Source organism: Acomys minous (assembly GCF_964271855.1).
Source record: "Acomys minous genome assembly, chromosome: 7".
Classification (NCBI taxonomy): domain Eukaryota; kingdom Metazoa; phylum Chordata; class Mammalia; order Rodentia; family Muridae; genus Acomys; species Acomys minous.
Genome location: NC_140488.1, coordinates 70,146,287 through 70,159,410, shown reverse-complemented (window position 1 = coordinate 70,159,410; position 13,124 = coordinate 70,146,287). Strand labels below are relative to the sequence as shown.

General features: G+C 40.5%; 1 protein-coding gene across 4 annotated transcripts in view; it reads left to right on the top strand.

The window, feature by feature from the left end:
- ATP7A (ATPase copper transporting alpha) overlaps nucleotides 1-13,124 on the top strand; it is a 117,997-nt gene that overhangs the window by 85,094 nt on the left and 19,779 nt on the right. For 3 of the 4 annotated variants that reach the window (XM_084789861.1, XM_084789863.1, XM_084789860.1), the window contains 7 exons: nucleotides 541-632; nucleotides 2,042-2,169; nucleotides 3,187-3,341; nucleotides 3,766-3,900; nucleotides 7,727-7,921; nucleotides 9,849-10,031; nucleotides 12,177-12,393. In XM_084789861.1, the coding sequence (XP_084645987.1) occupies nucleotides 541-632; nucleotides 2,042-2,169; nucleotides 3,187-3,341; nucleotides 3,766-3,900; nucleotides 7,727-7,921; nucleotides 9,849-10,031; nucleotides 12,177-12,393 (1,105 nt within the window). Of the gene's footprint in view, nucleotides 1-540; nucleotides 633-2,041; nucleotides 2,170-3,186; nucleotides 3,342-3,765; nucleotides 3,901-7,726; nucleotides 7,928-9,848; nucleotides 10,032-12,176; nucleotides 12,394-13,124 lie in introns of all 4 variants that reach the window. The other variant, XM_084789862.1, reaches the window with a different exon arrangement.

The following is a 13,124-nucleotide window of genomic DNA, read 5'->3' as shown; positions in this document are numbered from 1 at the left end:
GAGTACCTTAGGAATAAGTAGAAAGGATATACTTGCTGTCTGAAAGGGCATAAATCTTTCCATGGTCCCATGCTATAAGCTATAAGAAATTTTACCAGTTAGGGTCTGTCAGCAAAGTAATTCCTACTACAATGTCTTCAGCATCACCTCTTATCTAAATCCTTGCTAAATTGGCAGATGTAAAATGGAATTACAAGGTGATTTTAGTTTGAGTTTCTTGTATTAGTAGTCTGGATAAACATTTCCTCATATATTGAAGATTTATATTCCCTCTTGAGTGATCTACTTATTCATGTGATTTTTTTTTTGCTCATGTATGAATTTGATTCCTGATATTTTTCTAATAATTTGTATTTCTTTATAAATTATACCTAGTGCTTTTTAAATGTTTTTTGCAAATTATATTATTACTATTCCAATATAATTTTCTTCTGATCAAATGTTTTTCTTAAGCTGATCTTTGAGTGAATGTTAAAAGATTACTATATCTTTAAGGTTTGAACACTTTCTTCAGCATTGTTACTGTGTTTTAATTTATAGGGCAAAACCTCAGAGGCTCTTGCAAAGCTGATTTCACTACAAGCGACAGAAGCAACTATTGTAACTCTTAACTCTGAAAATCTCCTCCTGAGGTATTTATTTTTATTTTGTTATGTAACTTGTTTTAAACATTCTGTTACATTAATTTATTGTGGCGGGTACACATATGCCATGGTACATGTATGGAGGTGGAGGACAGCTTGTGGGACTTTCTCTAGCTACCATGTGGGCCCTAGGGATAGCACTCAAATTGTTTGGCTTAGCAACAAGCACCCTTACACGCTAAGCCAGCTTACTGGTGCTCTTTTATGGACATTTTTTGAAATGTATTCAGAGGTAAGGAATGTCGTAACTCCCACATAATGTGGCTCTCAAATTTAACAGTTATCCTCATTTTTTCTTTCTTTTCTTTTCCCTCCTTCTCCTCCTCCTCCTTCTTCTGTTTTGTTTTTGTTTTTAGAGACAGGGTTTCTCTGTGTAACATTCCTGGCTGTCCTGGACTCACTTTGTAGACCAGGCTGGCCTGGAACTCACAGAGATTATCCTGCCTCTGCCTTCTGAGTGTTGGGATTAAAGGCACGAGTCACCATGCCTAGCTGAAAGACCTTTTCTTTTCTTTTCTTTTTTTTTTTTAACTTTTTGAGACAAGGTTTCTCTGTGTAGCCTTGTCTGTCCTGGACTTACTCTGTAGACCAAGCTGTTGGATCTCTGTGAGTTTGAGGACAGCCTGGTCTATACAGAGCGAGTTCCAGGACAGCCAAAGCCACACAGAGAAACCCTGTCTCAAGAAAACAAAAAAGGGACATATTCAAGCCATGTGTGGTGGTACATACCTGTAATTCCACCACTTCTGAAGCTGAAGCAGGGGGCTCGTGGCTTTGAGAGGTACCTGGGCCAACCTCTCACCTTCCTCATCTTTTGACAAATCTGCTCTAGGATTTCTCTGGTTAGGAAACAATTTGAAATCCATATCAGGCAAGTGCTCTCCCACTGAGTGCTTGCTTCTTTTTCTCCTAGTGATTCCTCCTCCAACTAAAGGAAGAAGAAAGGAAAGAATGAAGGAACTATTCTAGTTAAAAAGATACAAAGTATACCTGGCATCAATTATGTATAGCTACTGAGGGTCTCATGTAACGTAGGCTGACCTCAAACTCACTGCATTCCCCAGGGTGACTTTAAACTCAATCCTCCTGCCTCCACTTCCCAAGTGCTGTGATTACTGGTGTATGCTATTATGCCTGACTATGGCACTATTTTTTTTTTTTTTTAGCTTTCACTTAACTCAGTGATTATTGAATAAATATTTAGAGTGCTTGCTTTGGGGCCAAGACTTTGTTCATTACCACCAGTGAGCAAAACTAATATAGTTGTTGCTAGTATAAATGTTGGACCTAGTTTTTGTTGGTAATAATTCCGGAGCCATTGGCATGATTTCTAAATCGTGTGTGTGTGTAGAAGCAGATGCTATGGCATGACACTTTTTATGCTAACTCCTGTTCAGTGAAGAGCAAGTGGATGTGGAGCTTGTACAACGTGGCGATATCATTAAAGTCATTCCAGGAGGCAAATTTCCAGTGGATGGCCGTGTGATTGAAGGATATTCTATGGTAGACGAGTCCCTCATCACAGGTATGTTCTGTCAGAGGATCGGGACATGAAAATGAAATGATTCCAAAGTGATAATGAGAAGCAGACACTAAAGGAGAACCAATAAATGTAGAAATCATGAGCAAAGAATATGAGTTCTTTAGAAACTGCCTTCAGTCTCCTGAGGTTTACTGTATGTTTTTAGTATGTTGTTGAAGACCGAACATTGAAGATTCTTTTTCTAAGATTTATTGATTTTTATTTTAAGCATATGTGTGTTCTGCCTGCAAGTGTTCCCAACTGCTGAACCATCTATCTAGCACCCGCACTGAAGATTCTTAATTACTAGAATGCACAAGAATGAAGTTATTTACCGGCTTGTAGAACAGGTTGACTTTGGCAAATTTCCCAGGGCAGATAAGTATTCTGTTTTCCAGCCTCAGCGGCTGATGAGCTCAGAGCTGGCCCAGAGCTCCAAGTCTTCCACATCAGGGCAGCTTAAAGAAAGCAGGGCTGCAAGATATTTAGAAATCAGCTTGGCTAACAGAGGCTAGTGTGGATTAGAATCAGAAGAATACCTCTCCTACTTCTGGTAGTCCTAGCAGAGGTGCTGTTTATTTATTACTTCAGGACTATAGTAGTTTGATGTTGCCAGTTTGAATTGTTTAGTTCTGTGTCTTGTGCTACGTACTACAATTTAGTGACACTGACCCTGGCCTACTAAGCAGTTGTAGCAACACCAAGCTCCATCAATTACTATAAAAGAGAGAAATTCCCTCCCACATTTGAAATGCCCCCAGAGAGCTTCTGATCCAGAAGCAGAATGAAGCTCCAAACGTGTCTATCAACAAGAGCTAACGTGGTAAGCTCTTTTAGTCTAAAGAGCCCTGTGTTTTTTAGATGAGAAAAAAAGGTGAGTATCTTTTCCCTTTGCAAGTGTCCAGATTCTAGTTTGGGAAGACTGTCCTTTCTAGTATTGTTGACAGTGAATGAATAAGTGTATGTTTCAAGAGGATAGTGATCATTTTTGTTCTCTGATTCTTCTTCCCTCTTCTTCAGGGGAGGCAATGCCTGTGGCTAAGAAACCTGGCAGCACAGTGATTGCAGGTTCCATTAACCAGAATGGATCCCTCCTTATCCGAGCCACCCATGTTGGAGCAGACACAACCCTTTCTCAAATCGTCAAACTTGTAGAGGAGGCACAAACATCAAAGGTAGCCCAGTCCCCTAGAAGAAGCAGAGTTTTTTTTTTAAGATTTAATTATTTGTTTGTCTGTTTGTTATTTTATTTATTATGTATACAATTCTCTGCCTGCATGTACACCTGCACACCAGAAGAGGGCACCCGATCTCAGTATAGATGGTTGTGAGCCGCCATGTGGTTGCTGGGAATTGAACTCAGGACCTCTGGAAGAGAAGCCAGTCCTCTTAACCACTGAGCCATCTTTCCAGCCCAGCAGATGTATTTTTATTAAAGCATATGAATCTTGTTGTGTATTTTCCTCTGATTAATTCTAGTTGCATTTATGTAAAGTTTATTTAAAAAATTTCTGTCTGTGCTAACTAACAAATATACTCTGTATTCAGTGTTAGCAAAAAGATCAAGATGCTCATCACTGTCCTGATTCTAAATCCTAGGCTCCAATCCAGCAGTTTGCAGACCGACTGAGTGGCTACTTCGTTCCATTTATCGTCTTGGTTTCCATTGCTACCCTCTTGGTGTGGATTATAATTGGATTTCAAAATTTTGAAATTGTGGAAACCTACTTTCCTGTAAGTGACTTGCAACAACTCTTGACTGTATGTAGAACACTTTGTGACTGGAGAAGTGGTTCAGCAGTTAACAGTACGTACTGCTCTTGCAGAAGGCCCAAGTTCCATTCCTAGCACCCATGTTGGGCACATCGCACCCATCTGTAACTCCAGCTACAGCAGAATTTGATGCCTCTGGCTTCTGAGAATGCCTGCACTCACCTTCCCATACCCACGCTCAGACACACAAACATAAGAAAACTAAATGTTTGTGAGCAAGCTGTGATGATGCACGCCTTTAATCCTAGCACTCAGGAGGCAAAATCAGACAGGCCTCTGAGCTTGGGGCCAACCTCTGTGAGTACCAGGCCAGCCAGGGTTGAATGGTGAAACCTTATCTCAAAAAAATAAACGTGCCAGGCATGGTGGCACACACCTTTAATCCCAGCACTTGGGAGGCAGAGGCAGATGGATCACCGTTAGTTTGAGGCCAGCCTGGTCAACAAAGTGAGTCCAAAACAGCCAAGGCTATGTCGAAAAACCAAACCAAACCAAACCAAAACAACAATGAACAAACAAATTTTGAAAATGAGCAGTATTGGCTAAGAGTGTAGCTTAGTGGTAGAGTGCTGCTCAGCATTTTGTTAGGCCCTGAGTTTGTCTCCAGTATCAAAAAAAAAAAAAAAGAAAAGAAAGAAAGAAAGAAAGGAAGAAGGAAAGAGAGAAAATGAAAGGAAGAAGAGAGGGGAGAAGACAAAACTAAAGAAGTAATTCCCATTATAAAAGTCCCTCCCTCCTACTTTGGGAATATATTTTACAAGCCCCCATGGATAGCAGAAACCACGGATAACATTGTACATGACATCTTCAGCCCCTATACAGACACTTGTACACAGATCGAATGTTTTTTCCATTGTAACCAAGCACTATCATGCACTGTGCTTGTGACCTGTGCAGTTTTGAGGTATAACAGCCAAACCAGCACAATTTTCCATTTTTGTCCTTTACATTTTTGTGAATAGAATATTTATATATCTTAGTAAACTTAGCATATGATTTCTGTCCTTATAATCAGGAACCTTCATTTTTCACTTAGAAGAAGAATATATGGCATCTCTCTGTCATATCTAAATTGCCGTCATCACACTTTTACACTTTGGAAACACAGTTTAATAAAAAAAAAAAAACAGGGGTTATACACAACTGCTGCTACTATATACAGTATGTGTGTGCTGTTAAGGTAGGACAGAATAGTATTTCAATGTGCTTGTTTGAATAGTATGTGATTTGTTTTTTACTTTTTACTTTTTTTTTGAGACGGACTTTCACTTTGTACCCCTTAACCAGCCTGGATTTCTCTATGTAGACCAGGCTAGCCCTGAACTTCTGCCTGTCTCTGTCTCCTGAGTGCTAGCACTAAAGGTATAGGCCAACATGCCTAGCTGGTGGTAACATTTTAAGAATGCTCATTTTGTGTGACTTCTTGTGAAGGTTGAATAGGATAACATACATTTGTGTGTTGTATATGACACGGAGTCTCCTGGCCTTGAACTTGCTGTGCTACCAGGAATAACCTTGAGCTCCTGGGTCTCCTGCCTCTGCCTCACAAGTATTGGGATTCCAGGGTGTATCATTACAGCCAGCTAAGATAAGGTATTAAAGAATACATTTTAATTAACCAACCAACCAACCAACCAACCAACCAACCAAGCAACCCATCTATTTGTTATTTTGCCTGTTTGTATATCTACACATAGTGTGTGTGACTAGTACCTGTGGGCACCAGAAAAGGGTATTGGGTCCCCTAAACTGTAGTTGGAGATGACTATGAGCCATCATGTGTGCTCTAGGAATCTGAGCCAACATGTGGGTGCTGTTACTCAAACCTAGGGCCTTGCGGGGGGGGGGGGGGGGGAAACAGTCAGCACTCTTAACTGCTCAGCCATCTCTTTAGCCTCCAAAGAATCCCTCATGTCTGTTTGTTTATTGGTTTTTCAAGACAGGGTTTCTCTGTGTAGCCTAGGCTGTTCTGGGCTTGCTTTGTAGCCTCGAGCTCACTGCGATCTGCCTGCCTCTGTCTCCTGAGTGCTGGTATTAAAGGCGTGTGCCACCACACTCGGCTTAGGATTAATGTTTATAAAGCTGTAGTATTAGTGCCTACTTATCGAGTTCTTTGATGCTTTCTAAAGCATGGCTCTGTAATGTAGTAAAGTAGATCTGGGTGGTGTTCACTTTATTATTTTACTTAAGCATTTCTTAATGAAAATTGTCCATGAGATTCCCTACTCCTGTCTCTTCTCAGTTGTTTCTTCGTATCTCCTTTTGTACTTGTCGAGGCTTGCCTTTTCCTTTCCAGGATTTTTTTTTTGTAGTCTTTGTCTAGCTTTAGCCCAGTGATCACCACCTTGCTGAGGTGGATGTCCACATGGATGGACAGTTGTGCCATTAGCCTTTTCTCACTGCACTCATTCATTGTAGATGACATAGTTCTTTCTGTACGCCTAGGCCATTTTGCCAGTCTGCTGGGCTCTGTAGTATCCTCGGAGCATAAACTTCAGCATCCTTTTGAATGAGCATAGATAGGACATTATACTCCTGTCTCAGATCCTTGGAAAGAAAGAGGGGATGACTTGGTCTTCCTCCAAGTATGAGAAGGTGCATTGAGATGCCATTTGCCATTCTTGATTAGACCAGAAGTCACAAAGGGATTGAGCTTCATTTTGTCAACTCTAGATCCAGTGATCCCTCACTTTAGACATATGAACTTAAACTCAACTTCTCTTTTTGTCAGTGGAGAAGTAGAGGAAATAATGCCTAAGTTAAAAGATTTGAGTTCCCAGTGGTCAGTAAGGGCACACAACATATGTGAAAACATTCATATATGACATATATGAAAGGGTAAGCTTAGCTATTTATGAAAACTCCTTCTAACTTTCTCTTTTAAACACATTTTAAAACCTTATCTGTAATTATTGATAATTGTGTGATCCCTATGTGGAAATATGCATGTGAGTACAAGTGGCCATGGAGACCGGAAGAGTGCATCAGATCCCTTGAAGCTGTACTTCCAGGCAGATGGGAGTTGCCAGATGTGGGGTCTGGGAACTGAACTTGGGCCTTCTGCAAGAGTAGTAAGTGCTCCTAACCACTGAGCCTCTTTTAAAAATTTTAATCTTTATTTCTTTCACTGTGTGTGTGTGTGTGATATGTGAATGTGATGGATGTATGTGAATGCTGAACATGTGTGCTGCTGCACATGTGTGGAGGACAGAGGACAACTTTCAAGAGTTTGTTTTGTCTCCACTGTAATCCCTTGGAATTGGACTGAGGTTATGAGGTTGCACAGCAAGCACTTTTATCTGCTGAGCCATCTTGCTGGCTCCAACCTTTGTTCTCTAAAGTGAATATTTAAGTTATTTTCTTTAAAACTGGGTGTGAACGTCCAATCTGTGGCCTCAGGTTCAGAGAATAAGAATTTGTTCAAAGCCAAATTTATTAAGAATTATGTCTCATGTTATTCATGAAAGTTGCTAATAGTTCTTCTAGATATGGAGAAATTGTAGGGTTCTTTTTTCTTTATTTTTCTTCATAGTTCATAACTCTGGAACCATCAAAAGTGAGATTTTTGACTTTAGGACTATTGTTAACCAATTCTGTCCCCGATTTTTTTCATGCTTATAAATAAAAAAAAACCTTCATCATTAGTAAGAAGAATATATGTAAGTAGCTAGGTAGGGTGTGTGACTTTGACACTGGTTTTATTTAAACAGGGTTGAGCTTTGTTTGTCTTGTTTTGAACAGCTCTAACAGTAAATGAATAACCAAAGTGCATATCTTTCTTCTAAAGGGCTACAATAGAAGCATCTCCCGAACTGAAACCATAATACGCTTTGCTTTCCAAGCCTCTATCACAGTTCTGTGTATAGCATGTCCCTGTTCCCTGGGACTAGCCACTCCAACCGCTGTGATGGTGGGCACAGGAGTAGGTGCTCAGAACGGCATACTTATAAAAGGTGGGGAGCCGCTGGAGATGGCTCATAAGGTAAGAGTCTTCAGAACTAAAAACTGTACTATCAAACATGCGGTCACACTCTACTGAGAAACAGGGTTCTTAGTTCTTTGCCTATGGTTCATAGGCTGAGCCTTTTCTGGGACTACCCTGAGGGCTGAAGTAGGAAAGCTGTGGTGTTGGTTCTTCAGATCTGCCTTAATTATTTAAAATCTCTAATACTACTCCCTCAGCCATTCCCTCAGAACAGACCCTGAGTTGAGAACCATTGTAGTTCAAACCCATCTCAGATTACACCAGTGCCCAGTACTTGCCTGGGAAAATTTGCTAAGGCCTTCCAGGCTTCTGACACCTTGATGTCTGACTCCACGTTATGGGAGCTGCACCTACAATGGCAGTGCCTTTGCTGCCCCCAGCTGGCAGTTCACAGCTATTAATTTCAACCTCAATTAAGGCTACTTAACTAAACACATGCTCCAAATCTGGAACTTTGGATATATATATATATTTTTTGAACGCATATTGGTTGTATTACATGCATGTATATTCATGTACCACATGTATGCAGAGGCCAGGAGATGGTGTTGAATCCCCCTGAGACTGAAGTAATAGCCGTGAGCTGCTCTGTACATGTTGGGAACCAAACCTAGGTCTCTCGAAGAGCATCCAGTGCTCTTAGCCACTGAGTCATCTCTCCAGCCCTACAGATTTTTTTTAAAGATTAGCTTTTATTTTTATTCATATGTGTACACCTTCATATGTATATTCACATGTGTTCCTGTGGAGGCCAGAAGGGTGTATCAGATCCCCTAAAGCTAGAGTTATAGGCTGTTGTGACCTGCCCAACATGGGTGCTAGGAGCTGAACTGGGGTCCTCTGCAAGACCACAAGTGCTTTTAACAACTGAGTCTCCAAGGTAGTCATTTTAAACCTAAAAAAAAGGGTTGCTTTTTCTGCAGCTGTTGGGCACCTATCCTAAGAACAAGGACTATGTGACCACAGGACATTTATCACAATCAAGAAATTAATATTGACACCATACTTTTATGCTGTTATCTTGTCTGTAGTCTCATGCTCTGTTGTCCTCTGTTGTATCCATGATACCCTTTACTGCAGATGTTCTCTTGTCCAGATGATGCTTTCAATACTAGTTCTATCTTTTGGGGTTTTTGTTTTGTTGTTGTTGTTGTTGTTGTTTTGTTTTGTTTTTTGTTTTTTCGAAACATGTTTTCTCTGTGTAGCCTTGGCTGTCCTGGACTCCCTTTGTAGACCAGGCTGGCCTTGAACTCACAGCGATCCACCTGCCTCTGTCTCCCGAGTGCTGGGATCAAAGGTATACACCACTACCTTTTTTATATCAGTTCACTGGGCTGTTCAGCCTTCAGTTCTCATTCTAGCTTCATAGTGAAGTGAACATGGCCTCTAACTCCAGATTCTTCCATTTCCCTATGTGGGCTAGCTTTCTCAAAACTGCTTCCCCAGCTTCCTCTTAATAGCTCAAGTTCTTAACCCAGACCTAGCCAAGGCAAGCAAACAGCTGGTATTACCTTCAGCCTAGTACTTACATTTTCTTTTATGGTCATCGGCCCACTACCCTTGTTCTCCAATAGATCTATAATTCATTGGTAGTGCAAGTCTTTGAGCTTTCCCTAGAGATGCCAGTGACATCTCTTAATGCCCTATAACTATCAGTGGTGGTTGTTTAACACAAAATCAGAGGCGTTTAACAAGAATAAAACTCAACTGTGGAGTAGAGAACGATCAATTGATGAAGTTGTGAAGCCAAAGATCAGTGTATTAAGAAACAAAACATCAGTCTGTTAAAAATAAGCCTGTTTCCACTTGGGAGGCAGAGGTAAGTAAACAAACAAAAAAACAAACAAACAAAAAACCAAACCTGTTTCTCATTTTGAGGAAGATGATGTCACATGTGTGCATTGTGTTTCTAACTTTTCTCCAGGTAAAGGTAGTGGTATTTGATAAGACTGGAACCATTACCCATGGAACCCCAGTGGTGAATCAAGTAAAGGTTCTAGTGGAAAGTAACAAGATCTCACGCAGTAAGATCCTGGCCATCGTGGGAACTGCAGAAAGTAACAGCGAACACCCTTTAGGAACAGCTGTAACCAAATATTGCAAACAGGTACACTTTTATCTCTCATATTTATGTTGTTATTTCATGTAGCAATGATGCAGACCACATCTGGACTGGCCTTTGACCATACTTGATGTATGATTAGTATGAGGCTAAAGAGAATTGTATTTTTTTCTCTCTTTTTGGTTTTTCAAGACAGGATTCCTTGGTGTAACAAAGCCCTGGCTGTCCTGGAATTCACTCTGTAGCCTAGGCTGACCTCAAACTCCAAAATCCATCTGCCTCTGCCGCCCAGAGTGCTAGGATTAAAAGTGTGTACCAATAAGCTGACTTTATTGGTTCCACAGATCAACTGAGCTACATTCCCAGCCCCATCACACTGAATTAAATAAGAAAATATGCCAGGTATGATGGCACATGCTTTTGATCTCAGCACTTAGGAGGCAGAAGCAGGTGGATTTCTCTGAGTTCGAGGCCAGCCTGGTCTACAAGACAGCCAAGGCTACACAGAGAAACCTTGCCTCAGGAAAAAAATTCAAGGTCATCTTCATTACTTAGTGAACTTGAAGCCAGCCTAGATTGTATATGACTTTTTCTCAAAAATTATTATGTACTACTTTTTTTTACACAGACAACTGTGAACATAAAAAAGAGCTGGGTGGTGGTGGTGCACGCCTTTAATCCCAGCACTTGGGAGGCAGAGGCAGGTGGATCCCTGTGAGTTTGAGGCCAGCCTGGTCTACAGAGCAAGTCCATGATAGCCAAGGCTACACAGAGAAACCATGTCTCGAAAAACAAAACAAACAAACAAAGCAACAACAACAACAACAAAAGAAATGAATTCTGATCTTATCACAGATTGATCCCTGTTTGACATAAAACATTAAATAGAAGTAATATGTATTGGTATCATAATTTATGTAATAAAAATGAAAGGAACCCTCATTCCCTTCCCCCAACATAATTCCTCTCTTCAAAATTTGTTAATTGTTTTCCTATTACTAGTCATTTTAAACAACTTAATTGAGTCTTAATTTATAAACCTTAGTAAGTAATTTCTGGTATGTTCACAAACATATTTGTTATTGCTATTTATTTACTTAAAATTTAGTTTAGTTTAGTTATTGATGTGTGTGTGTGTCTTTCTCTGTCCATGTATGTATATCAGAAGCAGAGGCGGGTGTTGGATCCCTTCAAAATGAAGTGACATTTCTGAGCTTCCTGATGTGGGTATTAGGACCCAAATTACAGTCTTCTCATAGAGTCATGTGTGCTCTTAACCATTAAGCCATCTCTCCAGCATAGCCTAACTCTAAGAGCAAAGATTTTCCTATGTTGTCCAGGCTTTTGCTGGCTCCTGGACTTAAACTATGCTTCTGCCTCAGTTTCCCACATGGCCTGTGCCATTGCACTTAGCTTAGGATAGTTTTTTTTTGTTGCTTTTGAGACAGAAAGCATTACATAGTTGAGGCTGGCCTGGAACTTGCTGTATAGCCAGGCAGACCTTGAACTTACAGTACCTGCACAAATTTCCATCTTTCAAGTGCTAGGATTCCAGGTGTGTGCCATCATGCCACCTGCTTTATCATCTTAAACTTTACATTGAAAGCCATATAAAGGCCAGTCTCTGGTACCTTGCTTTTATCTTATTAGACGAGTTTTCTCTATCAGGAAACACAATTATACCTCGCTGTTTTGTATTCTGTTCTGTGAGTGGTGTTTGCTTCAGTGTACACTGAGTATTCTTGTCAGCTTTTGCAAGTCTGTCTTAATGTTAAATATATATCAGCGCAATTGCTAGATCAAATGATGCTTACAGTTTCATTTTTCCTGACTAAATCCATACAGATGGTTCTATCAGTTTGTGCCTACACCCAAAGTTTTGAGTGCCTCTCTTCTTACATTTTTACCAATACTATTTCTAATTAAAAATTACTACACCAGGACTGGAGAGAAGGCTCAGAGGTTAAGAGCACTGGCTGATCTTCCAAAGGTTCCGAGTTCAATTCCCAGCAACCACATGGTGCCTCACAGCCATCTGTAATGAGATCTGGTGTCCTCTTCTGGCACACAGCCATACATACAGGCAGAACATTGTATATATAATAAAAATAAACAAATCTTTTAAAAATTACTATACCATTTGATCTTTGTTTGTTTGTTTATTTACTGTGTTGTGTTTCTGTTTACTAGGAGCTGGACACTGAAACCTTGGGTACCTGCACAGATTTCCAGGTTGTACCAGGCTGTGGTATTAGCTGTAAAGTCACCAATATTGAAGGTTTGCTACATAAGAGTAACTTGAAGATAGAAGAAAATAACATTAAAAATGCATCCCTGGTTCAAATAGATGCAATTAACGAACAGACATCAACTTCATCTTCTATGATTATTGATGCTCAGCTCTCAAGTAAGCTGATTTCTTTGTAATAGTTTGTAGATTTTTTTTTAGCTTGAAATTTTTTTTCTTTTTTTAATTGAAAATAAATAGACTCTTCTCTCATACAGTACCTCCCAGCCAGTTTTCCCTCCCTCCATTCCTCCCAGCCCCCTCCCCTCCACAGCCACTCCCACTTCATCTCCCATCAGAAAAGAGCAGGCCTCCCAGAGTCAGCAACGGAACATGACGAAACAAAGTAGAATAAGACAAGGCAAAATCTCTCACACCAAATCTGTACAAGACAACCCAAGAAGGGGAAAGAGTCCCAAGAGCAGGCAAAATAATATGAGACACATCTTCTCCCACAGTTTTCAGTCACACAAACACCAAGCTATCAGTCATAATATATATGCAGAGGACCCGTTGCAGACCCATGCAGGGCCCGTGATTACTGCTTCAGTCTCTGTGAGCCCATATGAGCCCTGCTTACTTGATTCAGTGGGTCATGTTCTCCATCCCCTTTGACGACTAGAATCTTTCCACCCCATCTTCCATGAGATTCCCCAAACTCTGAGGAAAAAGACCTGATGGAGACCTCCAATTTAGATTCTCCACATAATGCCTGGCTGTGGATCTCTGCATCCACTCTCATCTGCTGCTTGAGGAAGCCTCTCTGATGACAACTGGACAAGGCACCAATCTATGAGTATAGCAGAATATCCTTAGGAATCATTTCATTGATTTTTTTTTAGACCAGTCAG